The sequence below is a fragment of the Aquarana catesbeiana genome, linkage group LG01, assembly GCF_042186555.1.
Source record: "Aquarana catesbeiana isolate 2022-GZ linkage group LG01, ASM4218655v1, whole genome shotgun sequence".
Taxonomy (NCBI): domain Eukaryota; kingdom Metazoa; phylum Chordata; class Amphibia; order Anura; family Ranidae; genus Aquarana; species Aquarana catesbeiana.
Window position 1 is genome coordinate 230316338 of NC_133324.1, and position 13479 is coordinate 230329816.

A 13479-nucleotide genomic window follows, 5' to 3' on the forward strand; every position below is an offset into this window, starting at 1 on the left:
TGTGCTGGGAACGGGGTCGGGTATGCCTGACCTTAGCAGGGACCACTACTCCATCGTCAGAGCTATCTGTCAGGGTGCCTCTGCTTTTTACAGGTTTGAATACCGAGCGTGATTCTGACAGCGAGGACTCCCCATCGCTCTCATCTTTCATGCTCAGCATCCTGTAGGCCTCTTCACTAGTGTACCTTTCTTTGGACATTTCGGCCAATAAATTTATAGGTACCTAGTGTAACTCGCAGGTAAAAAAAAGCATCTGTTTGTTAAGGACTGTTTGAACCGCTACAACAAAAATTTACCTGCTAGCACTAGCAGAGATCAGGCCTGACTTTTCTAATGCTGCGGTTTTGTGCACTGTGTATCAGAAGTGACAGTGATCTACTGAGGGGCTAAACGCAGGTGGTGACAGGTTATCCTGCTAATGTTGCGTTTTTGAGAACGCTAGTTTAGTTCTGATCAGATCAAAGATATTGATACGTTCAGACTATACTAGTAATGGAGATATATAGTGTGTGTGTGTGTTAGTGTTACTGGCAGTCAAAGGGTTAAAATTTATTAGTGAATATGTGGCAGGCAATCTGATGCTGTCTGGGATTGACGCTAACGCTATCTGGCGTCACCCGTGATACTAATACAGTGATCAGAAAAAAGATCTGTACACTGTATTAATGACACTGTGACAGGGCAGTGAAAGGGTTAACTGGCGGGTGATCAGGGGGTTAAAACATTATTAGAGAATATATGGCAGGTACCCTGACCCTATCTGGGACTGCCGCTAACACTATCTAGCGTCACACCAGTGACACTAAATACAGTGATCAGTAAAATATCTGTACACTGTACCTAATGACACTGTGACCGGGAGTTAAAGGGTTAACTAGGGGGGTTGGGGGGCGATTAAGGGATTAAATGTGAAATAAAGAAACGGGGGGGGGGGGGGGAGGAGGAGCCATCTTGTGGACGTCAACCGCTGCCATCTCTGGCATTTCTCTGTGTGTTTTTTTATACTGGTCACACGATCGTTACAAGTAGTGTTATTTTATGTTACTGTCACAAGAGCATTTATACTGTGGATTACTCAAATAAATTAACTTGACAGGGCGCACTTAGATCGTGTTTATTTTATCTACATACTCGCCCTGGATGATCTGGTTCCATTGCTGCACTGGCCAACCGTCTCCATCCCACTGTGGATACAAGCGTATTTGACCTTCTGTTAGCTCAGAGGTCCACCATATCTGGTAAGAATATTGACTTGCTGGTGGAGGGTCTGACACTCAGAACATTCAGTGGATTGGAAGCTTTCTCCCCACGAGGTGTCTTCGTCTTCTATTGGGAATCCTTTATATTTGTTTATGGACTTACCGTGTTTTATTGCACTGCACTAATTTTAACTTTTAATATAAGGGTTTAAATATGCCTAACTATGTGATCTGGTGTCAGTGTAGTGCTTGTACTCACAGTAGATGTTCTCTTCTGACTGGATCCGAAAAGGACTCCAAGAGAGAAGATTAGGGCGTTCTGCCATTCGTCAGAACTGATCAGCAGGTCCAGGCCAATGATTTATGGCCTGGACCTGCTAATCAGTTCTGACGAATGGCAGACTGATGATTAATCTGTTCTGAATCAAATCCAATCATTGCCTGGCCGGCGGGGGCACAGATATGTGATTTTGTGCAGAAAGGCCGCCCTGCCGCAGTAAATGTATTGGGGGCGGTCCAGAACTGGTTAAACATGTTTCAACATGCTTTTTCTTCAGCAATGGAGTCTTGCGTGGTGAGCATGCATATAGGCCATGGCGGTTGAGTGCATTACTTAGGCTGCTTTCACACTGGGGTGTCGGCGGTAAAGCGCCACTATTTTTAGCAGTGATTTACTGTCGTTTTTGCCGAGGTTTACGGCTGCTAGCTGTAGTGAATACACCGCTCCAAAGATGCTGCTTGCAGGAGTTTTTTTTTTAACATCCTGCCAGCGCATCACCTCAGCACTCTGGCTTTCACACTGAGACTGCAGGGGAGCCGTTTTTCAGGCGCTATTTTTAGCCCAAACGTGCCTGAAAAACACCTTATTGTGAAAGGGGTCTTATGGTTTTCTTTTATTGTTTCTGCAACAATTGTACCTGCTAATTCCAGGTCTTTCTGAAGCTCTCCACAAGTGGAATCTTGGCTCTTGAACAACTCTTATTCTTTTTCGCTCTTCTGCCAGAAATCTTGCAGAGCTCCTGGTCATGGCCGGTTTATGGTGAAATGATGTTCTTTCCACTTCCGGATTATGGCCCCCAACAGTGCTCACTGGAGCATTCAGAAGTTTAGAAATCCTTCTGTAACCAATGCCATCGGTATGTTTTGAAACAAGGTTGCAAAGGTCTTGAGAGAGCTCTTTGCTTTTACCCACCACGAGATGTTTCTTGTGTGACACCTTGGTAATGAGACACTTTTTTATAGGTCATCAGTTGAGACTGAACCAGCCGATATTAATTTGCAGGATTGCTTTCTAATTACTGATAGATTTCAGCTGGTGTCTTGGCTTTCCATGCTTTTTTTCACCTCCCTTTTTTCATGTGTTCAATACTTTTTCCTTGTGTCATTCCATTTTATTATACATAACTTAATTTTTTAACATATTTGTTTTGGCTTCTTTGTGTGTATGGATTGTATTGGTTGTTACCGACGTGGTGAAAATTTAATGTCAATAGTACCCTTTTCTATTTATCTAGAAAAATGGTGACGTGTTCAATACTTATTTTACCAGCTTTATATATACAGTGCTGTGCAAAAGTTTAGGCAGGTGTGAAAAAATGCTGTAAAGTAAGAATGATTTAAAAAATGTATATTTAAAATTGTTTATGTTTAGGAATTTACAAAATGCAAAGCATGCGAACAATTGAAAAATCTAAATCATAACAATATTTGGTGTGACTACCCTTTGTTTTTAAACAAGCATCAATTCTGCCACTTGCACACTTTGTACACTTGCACAAAGTCAGGAATTTTGTAGGATCAGAGTCAGGTGTATGATTAATCAATTGTACCAAGCGGGTGCTAATAATCATCAATTTCATATGTAGGTTGAAAAAGTAATTACCTGAAATGAAACAGCTGTTTAGGAGGCTTAAACCCGAGTGAGGAACAGCCAAACTATGCTACTAAGGGGAGATTGTGGTAGACCGTTTCATGTCACAAATCATACACCATGGCAAGACTAAGCACAGCAACAAGACACAAGGTAAGTCCACTGCATCAGCAAGGTCTCTCCCAGGCAAAGATGGCAAAGCAGACTGGGGTTTCAAGATGTTCTGTTCAAGCTCTTTTGAAAAAGCACAAAGAAACTGGCAACGTTGAGGACCAAAGGCGCAGTGGTCGGCCAAGCAAACTTAATGCAGCAGATGAAAGACACATCATGCTTAATTCCCTTTGACATTGGAAGAGGTCAGCAGAGAACTGGTGGAAAATAGTGGGACCCAGGTAACACCCATCTACTGGCCAGAAGTGATCTTCATGGAAGTATTGCAGCCAAAAAGCCATACCGCTGATGTGAAACAAGGCTAAGCGATTCAACTATGCATGTAAACACAGGAAAACTGGGGTGTAGAAAAATGGCAGCAGGTGCTCTGGACCTAGGAGTCAAAATGTGAAATATTTGGATGTAGCAGAAGACAGTTTGTAGGCCGAAGGGCTGGAGAGCGATACAATAATGAGTGTCTGCAGGCAACAGTAAAGCATGGTGGAGCTTCCTTGCAAGTTTGGACCTGCATTTCTGCAAATGAAGTTGGAGATTTGAGCAGGACCAATGGTATCCTCAATGCTGACAAATATGGGCGGATATTTATCCATCATGCTATTGGCCCCAAATGTATTCTGCAGCAGGATGACGACACCAAACATACAGCCAATGTCATTAAGAGTTATCTTCAGCGTACAGAAGAACAAGGTGTCCTGGAAGTGATGGTTTGGCCCCCATAGAGCCCTGATCTCAACATTGAGTCTGTCTGGGATTACATGAAGAGACAGAAGGATTTGCAGTAGCCTACATACACAGAAGGTCTGTGGTTAGTTCTCTAAAGTGTAGGTTAAACAACCTACCTGCCGAGTTCCTTCAAAAACTGTGTGCAAGTGTAATTAGAAGAATTCCTGCTGTTCGAAAATGGTGGTCACACATTGATTTGTTTTGGATTTCTCTTCCATTCATTTAGTTTTCATTTTGCTAATTGATAAGAATAAACTATCAGCATTTCTATTTCTGAAAGCATTCTTTACAGCATTAATTTACAGCATTTTTCACACCTTAAACTTTTGCATAGTAGTGTGCGTACATATAATATGTGTGTGTGTGTGTGTATGTATATACACACACACATATATATATATATATATATATATATATATATATATATATATACACACACACACACATACATACATACACACACACATTTTATATATATATATATATATATATATATATATATATATATATATATATATATATATATATATATATATATATATATATATATAATGAATATATATTATATAAATATAATAAATAACAAAACTGTACCTGGCGTGCATCTCCCAAAGTTTGGTGCCCATCCTCTGGTCCCATGTACAGGTCAGACCTTCTTCTCCTCCAGAGACCACTTTCCAGTCATCCATACGAACAGCTGAGACCCCCAAGTGGTGAGCATAAAAAGAACACAGAGATTTGCTGCATCGCATGTCATACACACGTACCCTATGAAAGAAAATGATTTACTGTATAAATGTATGATCCTTGAAATGACAACAAATCTTTCTACTACAAATTAATATTTTTCTTAAAATATAACAAAATGCATATATAAAATAACCTTAAATTTCATTTGAGAATATCTTTGCTCTGCAGTGTCATAGAAACATTATGTTGGTGTCAAAATAAACAGGAAAAATTGCAGAATAAAATCTGCATATTTATACTATAACTTGTTATTATACATTTATCACCGGTCAACCTGGAAAAAATAGATTTTTAAAGTATTAATAAAATCTGTTTCCTGCAGTACAGAGCAGGACACATGCTTTTTTAAAGTGGTTGTAAACCTCAGGACATGAAATATGAACAAAGCATATCTCTCTATAGTGTGTACTTGTTTCAATCCAGAGCACTAAGTGTCATTTCTGTCTGTTGCCTCCTTCCTTTGCTATCAGCATTAGTCACTGATGAGTTTTCCTGACACCAAGAGAAAAAAAGGTTACAGGGGAGAGAACTCCAGCACACCGGATGTGACTGACAGCCCGAGCTCTGTCCCTTCCCTCCAAACAGCTCTCCTCACTGAGCTAGGCAGAGTGCAACTTCAGCTCCCTGCTTTCTGAAAGCGCAGACAAGCTGTATAAATTCTGAACTTTAAACAGCTGTAAAGAATAGAGGGTTTGCAGAAAAACAGGTACAACTTATGCAGGAGGATTTGTTTCATCTCATGTGTATCACCTAAAGCCAGTCGCTTCACTGGATATATGTAAGGGTTTACAACCACTTTAAATCATTACTGGATAATATGTAGATACCTCATAGTGACTGGACATTCAAGTGAAAGGCAGCAGGGGTGCCAACTATATACAACCCCTCCCGCTCCCAGCTAGCCTCAGTTTTGTAGCAAACAATAGGGAGATCATAAGAACTGAGGGGAGGGTCCTGTGTCCTGTACTGTATTCTGGGAAACAGATTAAAATTAAAAAATCACATGTGGAGAGGATAGTGCTCCTAGTTTATTGACTGATGGGCATTACGACCATATGTGAGACATAGTGCCTCTGTGGGTCAGGCATTAACCAACACAACGAGAGTTTGGAGTAATAAGAGAATGCTGGATGGCAACAATATCATTGGGTGAGGATTTTAAGCTTTTTCCCTGTGCTTGGCAGGTCAGACAGCGTATGTAATTTTTCTCAGTCCCCTGGGGTTGGATGTAGATTGAGTTTCTGTTTCCGCTATAAAGTGTTACTTTCATTTTTTTTTTTCATCACTTTTATAGCTGTCACAAGGAATGTTAACATCTTTGTGACAGCAATAGGCATGTGACAGGCACTCTATATGGAGAGATCGGGGGTCTCCCCATACCTCGTCTGCCCTTAAAAGAATTCAAAATGCCAAGATTGGTGTTTTTGAATGCTTTTGCTTTTTTATAATAGGCGCCGTTGACATCCGAGTGATCTGGAAGTGATGTCATGTCATCGCTTTGCTATAGCAGAGAGCCAATCAAAACTTATCCCGGTTTTGTTTGGCTGTCCGGCCAGCCAGCGGGCATGCCAGCTGGTCGCCCAGGTCTCCCAGTGGGACAGGAGAGCCTAAGGCTACGTCCCCTCCTGCTGCTTGAAATAGCAATCGAACAGCTAGTTAACTGCTCCGATTGCTATTACAAGAAAGCCAACCACTGGTTCTAAAAAAATGGTACCTGGGTGATAACTGTGGCTGCAGGCATCATCCCGTTACAACCATTTGAAGACTGGTGACGTATCAGGTATGTGACTGGTCGTAAGTGGTTATAGGAAGTCAGATTTAATGAAAGACCATGTAACCAGTAAGAAGGGTCGCTGGTTCGAATCCCAACCACGACACTACCTGCCTGGAGTTTGCATGTTCTCCCTGTGCCTGTGTGGGTTTCCTCCGGGTACTCCGGTTTCCTCCCACGCTCCAAAGACATGCTGGTAGGTTAATTGGATCCTGTCTAAATTGTCCCTAGTATGTATGAATGTGAGTTAGGGACCTTAGATTGTAAGCTCCTTGAGGGTGGGGACTGATGTGAACGTTGCGTAAATTGAGGGCGTTATACAAGAACCTGAAATAAATAAATAAAAAAAATAACCTGGGTTTTTGTGCGTCAACAAATAAAATGCACCTTTGGGTTTCCTATTTTTTAGGCTGTTGGGAGAGCAGAATAGTCTGGTAACTGATTCAGATGAAGGTTCGGTTTATTAATAGACAAGCCTATACTCATAGCAAACCCATAAAAGTTTGTGTAGCCAAAAACAAGAGATTGTTGCAAACAAGCAGCAGTGAGCTGAGATTTGATATAGAAAAGTCTATCAAGAAAGGCCCTAACTAAAATGGAAAACACTTGAAATGAGATGAACAAAGGTAAATCATCACCTGCTCACTTGTGGTTTAGGTACTGACAGCCAAGAATTCATTATACATCAGCAAATCAAACAAAAAGGTCCCTATTCACTAGCAAATATCTGTCAGAACAGAATTCTCTTAACATATGCAAGTCTATTTAGTTGTGATAAATACACAGAATAAAATGTATGACAGACGACAGATAATCCTACTTTAAAATGCATGTTGTCATAGGCTGAACCTGAGGTCCACAAGCTACATTGTCACCAATAGACATTATGGGTGTAGAGATTGTGCCAAGGACATAAAATAGCAGATCAAATAAGAAAGTGTCCCTCAGGAGTAAGATTTAAACATTTCCAAAACACGCAGCTTCCATTGTCCTTTTTAGCTGATTAGCAAATGCTTTCCCACAAACAGCAAACACACCCCAGGGTGAACTTTGAAATATTCTGCCATAACTTCATAACAATCAAATTTTACTGGAAGGGGAGTCTTGCAATCCTCACCACAATAGTTCTATAAACATATGGCTACATATTTGACAAGCATTGACACTCATTTCTCTTAGGCAGTGAAAGAAAAACATACATAACCTAGCTAATCTGCTCAAACATACTCAACTCTAACATTTTATGATAATGAAATAATGACTGCTATTTGAAGTACTTAAGTAAATGAAACCTTAGTGAAATACAAAGGCTGTCATTGCTAAATTCTTTCCAAAAATACTAGTCTTCTGGCTCTTAGGTTGCCATAACATTTGAATAAATACCCTGGCTCAAGCTTGCAGATTAAAAGTTAGGACACTGAATGTGCATACTTGTCCTAGGTAATTGAAGCACTAGATCAGTATTAGAGCCAGGCACCTAGCATTTTCAAGACAGGTATGCCTGCATACTATCAGTTTCCTTTAACCCCTTATGGCAGACTGTACACATAAATGTGGCCTTCACAGAATGGGTCCTCTTCCATGGGGTTGCATACACATGTACTTGTGTTTGTGCTGGGAGTGCATTGCACACAGAAAGCCCCGTGTCCTGTACGAACGTTCAGGATCCAGGAGGCCCAGTTCCGGATAACCTGATCACTGTGATAGCCTCTGATTGGCTATCACAGTGATCAGCCACTCTACAGCCCACACCTGTGTATTTTTCTCCTTTTGAATGGTGAGAAAGATACATTGTATCCTTGCTAGAGAAAAGTGTAAACAAAGAAAAGAAAAAGGGATTAGGGTGAAAGGTTATTGTCAGGGGTCAAAGGTTAGGGTCAAAAGTCCGGCTCAGTGTCTTTTAGGTAGGATTTAAAAAAAGCAACGGTGCACTACTGTTTGTGGTACCTATCACGTGTACAAACAACAAATAACATACACATATTGGTATCACTGCGATCGTCAGGAGCAGAAGATTTTATTTTGGGTTGCTCTTGGTGGTAGGTTATGGTAATAGCAAGCAGCTAAAGTTAAAAAAAATAAAATCTCTACTATTTTGTGCCGGTTTTTCTTTGATAATAAAGAAAATAAAAATAACCAGGAGATATCCATTACCATTTGCTATCAAATGAAAGCCCAATTTCTCATGAAAAAAACAGGGTGTAATTCACCTGGATACACTAAGCAGTTGCAATGATATCTACAGTTTTACGAACATATCAAAGCTGCAAAACTGTGTTTATGTGTTAGGGTTTCTTTTATAAACCCTAATAAAGGGGTTAAACGATATGCAGCACATCATCCTATAGGCACCTCTGCTTTACCACTTTTCTCAAGACTACATGGATTGAAATAAGCAAAACAGCTGCTTTCATTACAAAAAATATAGAAAGGGTTCTGTGCTACAACATTTTTTTAGCCAAATATATGACATAGTCAGATTAATGAAAGCTATTTTGTAATTGGTTGTCATGGATTATTGCATTCCATTGTTCAAGCACTATATTACGTGTCAGTTTTTTAATACAAGGAAAGACTGGTTGCTTAGAGAAGTGGTCTCCAAACTGTTGCCAGATGTAGCCCTTTGCTTGCTTTTATCTGGCCCTTGGGGAATTATTTTCCCCACTGTCAGCAAAAAATTGTGTCTATTCCTCCCACTGGTACCAAGGATGGGCCACTATTCCTCCCACTAACACCACCGATTCTGAAAAGGTGAAAATAATACAGATAACCAGAGCCCCATACGTAAGAGGAATATATACAGCTATGGGGCTCTGTTACATACTCCTACGCATATTCTGCATATATATAGCAGCTGAAGAGTGTGGGGTCAGGCAGATAAAAGGGCAAAGACAAACTCATGTAATCTCTAAAAAACACTTTTAATAATTGAACAAAAACCTTTTTCCAGTATGTCCCCAGAGACCCAGTCATTTGTGCCTCTGAGGGCAGCCATCTTTACTCTCAAACTGCAAAGAGAAGGTGAAGCAAAGCTGTCAATTACAGCTAACATATCAAAGAAAAGTCTGTCCTACCTGCCAAATAAAAAAAGGATTCTGCACCTCAACATGGAAGTCCTGATGAAGTGGAAGCCATTCCCGATACACATCAATCGTCTTCCCTGCCCTAATATCTGGTCATTTTTGGCTTGCCTTGACTGCACTACTTTCCTATTATCTTTCAAAATTGCAACTGAGTCAGTTTATGGGGCAAATTATGAAGGCATACTCGAAAAGTATACTTTTAGCTGAAAAAAATCTGACTCACACAAAATTAGTAAAGCTAAGCCTTTCATAAATACTGCACACCAAATAAAAATAAGAGGAAATGTTCAGAATCCTGAACACACCTTATTATTCCTGGTTCCTTTAACAACATTTTAAATGTATCATTAACTGTCTGGCATAAATATATGGAATGAATGTTTAAAACAAGATAAAAGCAAGGTCTAAGTATTCATGGACAGACATTTGCTGTTTTGGGTAACAAGTAACTTGGCCAAGGCCATGTATAGATCTTAACAAGAATATTTATCAATCTGGTAAAACCGTATTTTGGCACAGGACACAGCTGAAATGAAAGAATTATTTATCAAGAACGTCACGATCCAGTGCCTTGAAATAACAAGCTCTGGCCTAACTCCAGAACTCTATGGCATCTTTCCTCCCCTGGTTCGGAGGACTGGTGAAGGGTGCAGGTGCCTGGAAGGGGAAGGTGGTAAGTGTCAGCTTGAAAAGAGGAAACCTAGCTTTGCCAAATCCCCACACACCAAGCTCAAAAAAGAAGCACCGGAACACCTTGCCAAAAAAAGTCATCTGGAAACACATTATGTTGTTTCACTATTCATGCAGAGCAACTGAGCTTTGAAAAGCCTTCAATTCAACTTAAAGCATATCCTTGGATCATACCATTTTATTTTCCACTTAGTAGATCAAAGGCCTACCTGTAAGAGTGACATTACATTTTAGTTGCGTCAGTAATCTACTTGAGACTTTCTGTTGGACCCTAGCACCAACCAAAAACTTGAGATGAACCCCCTTCGCTTTTCCAAACCCTTCTAAAAGCCTATGGTTTGAAGATGCAAATGTGTTATTGGGCACCGGACATGCAGAAACACTGGCAGTTAATTAGCAAGTTCTGGAGTTTTTTCTAATGTGGTCTCCAAATCCCTCCTTGATCTTCCCAGGGACACATGCTTTTTATTTCTGCTGCAACAATTACATGAGCATATTCAGTGCTACAACAGAAGGGACATACAGTGCCTTGCAAAAGTATTCACTCCCTTGGCTTTTTACCTATTTTGTTACATTACAGCCTTTAGTTGAATGTTTTTTTAATCTGAATAATATGTGATGAATTAGAACACAATAGTCTAAGTTGGTGAAGTAAAATTAGAAAAATGTATACATAAAACTATTTTTCAGAAATAAAAAAATGATAATTGGCATGTGCGTATGTATTCACCCCATTTGTTCTGAAGCCCATAAAAAGCTCTGGTGCAATCAATTACCTTCAGAAGTCACATAATTAGTGAAATTATGTTCACCTGTGTGCAATCTATGTGTCACATGATCTGTCATTACACACCTTTTTGAAAGGCCCCAGGGGCTGCAACACCTGCCAAGAGACGGCCGCACACCAAAACTCATGGACCGAGCAAGGAGGGCATTAATCAGAAAGGGAGCACAGAGACCTAAGGTAACCCTGGAGGAGCTGCAGCATTCCACAGCAGAGACTGGAGTATCTGTACATAGGACGACAATAAGCCGTACGCTCCATAGAGTTGGGCTTTATGGCAGAGCGGCCAGAAGAAAGCCATTACTCTCAGCAATAAAACAAAATGGCACGTTTTGAGTTTGCGAAAAGGCATGTGGGAGACTCCCAAATGGTATGGAGGAAGGTGCGCTGGTCTGATGAGACTAAAATTAAACTTTTTCGCCATCAAAACCCAACACATCACATCACCCAAAAAACAGCATCCCCACAGTGAAACATGGTGGTGGCACAGTATAATGCTGTGGGGATGTTTTTCAGCAGTCGGGACTGGGAAACTGGTCAGAGTTGAGGGAAAGATGGATGGTGCTAAATACAGGGATATTCTTGAGCAAAACCTGTACCACTCTGTGTGTGATTTGAGGCTAGGATGGAAGTTCACCTTCCAGCAGGACAATGACCGCAAACACACTGCTAAAGCAACACTTGAGTGGCTTAAGGGGAAACATGTAAATGTGTTGGAATGGCCTACTCAAAGCCCAGACCTCAATCCAATAGAAAATCTGTGGTCAGACTTAAAGATTGCTGTTCACAAGCGCAAACCATCCAACTTGAAGGAGCTGGAGCAGTTTTGCAGGGAGGAATGGGCAAAAATCACAGTGGAAAGATGTGGCAAGCTCATAGAGACTTATCCAAAGCGAATTGGAGCTGTGAAAGTATTGACTTTAGGGGGGGTAAATAGTTATGCACATTGACCTTTTCTGTTATTTTGTCGTATTTGTTGTTTGCTTCAAATTAATAAAAAAAAAAAAATAAAAAAAAACTTCAAAGTTGTGGGCATGTTCTGTAAATAAATGATGCAAATCCTCAAACAATCCATGTTAATTCCAGGCTGTGAGGCAACAAAACACGAAAAATGCCAAGGGGGGGGGGGGGGGGGTAAATACTTTTGCAAGGCACTGTAACTGAGATGATTTGTGCTTCACTCAGGTATGGAAAAGTTAGAGAGTACTTTATCGGCATCATTTCATAGTTTGTTGTAATATGCATGTACTTTTGTTAAATCAGTAGCCCGGTTATGTTTGCAGTGCTTCCTTTGTTTAAAATACCTAGGGGTTCCTGCCAGTCCGCCTGCTTCCCTATTTCAAACTGACCGCGCTATGCATGAGAGCACATCCATCTCAGCAAGGTCAGTTTTCTGGCTGTGCTGGGAGCACACCCTGCCTGTCTTCCAATGGTCAAGACCCTTCCCTCACAGCTCCTTACTGGGAAGATCACTGTGCTGCTTTATCCTTGCCTCCTCACACACCTCCCTGCAGTCTCCACCCCCAACTCTTTAAGCCCCTTCAGCTGAGAACAGAGCTCATGTGATCACTTATAGAAAAATGTTTAAAAAATTAGTTATTTAAAATTTTTTTTTTTTCATTTCTATGCAAAACTGTTTTGCCCTGCATTTCTATTTTAAACGGAATGGGTTGTTTTACAAGGTAAAGGTTCACATATACTTTAAATAAATTGAGCTGTGACAACCTTGCTACAATGACATCTAAAAGAAGAAGCATGGGTGCTTGTATGTGCTGTATTGCTGTGATAGAACCACTGCGCTAAAGGAGATGGACCATATAAGAACGCAAGTATGAAATGTGATTTGTCAGAATTAAATGCCTATGTAGTAACTACACTCTTAACACATGTTTAAATTATGTGTAATATTGTATAGTTTTCATTTCTTTTTTTGTTCTTTTCAAAATAACAAATGCTGCAAAGGGAAGTACTACAAAAATTGCTTACCAATGCTGCTATCATACATTTCAGAACATAATTACAGTACATAAAGGGCCTGATGGGAGCAGCGACAATGCGGGTGGATGTACTTTGTACATCCTCCCACATTGCTCATGCGCATTTTCTAGAGCATGCAGCGGCATTATCTGTGACCTAGCGTGTCCACTGGACACAGACGATCACTGATCGTTATACCGGGCTGCTGTTTCCTGAATGAAACCTTTACATAGTCTTTTACAGATTGCCAATTACAGTGATCATCACTGCAATAAGCAATTACAGTGTAAAAAAAAAAAAAAATCCTGATCCCCCAGAGTAGTACAGTGTCACTATGATAACACTGCACTGGTGACAGTATGTAAAAACAAAATGCTTATATACATGTTTTTTCATATATTTTAAAATATATATTTTAATAAATTGTAAAAAAAAAAATGTATGTATGTATATTTTTTTTC

General features: G+C 40.2%; 1 protein-coding gene across 1 annotated transcript in view; it reads right to left on the reverse strand.

The window, feature by feature from the left end:
• Nucleotides 1–13479, reverse strand: part of FBXW8 (F-box and WD repeat domain containing 8) — a 211775-nt gene that overhangs the window by 16233 nt on the left and 182063 nt on the right. The window contains exon 9 of the mRNA XM_073625799.1: nucleotides 4558–4731. Within this exon, the coding sequence (XP_073481900.1) occupies nucleotides 4558–4731 (174 nt within the window). The remainder of the gene's footprint in view (nucleotides 1–4557; nucleotides 4732–13479) is intronic.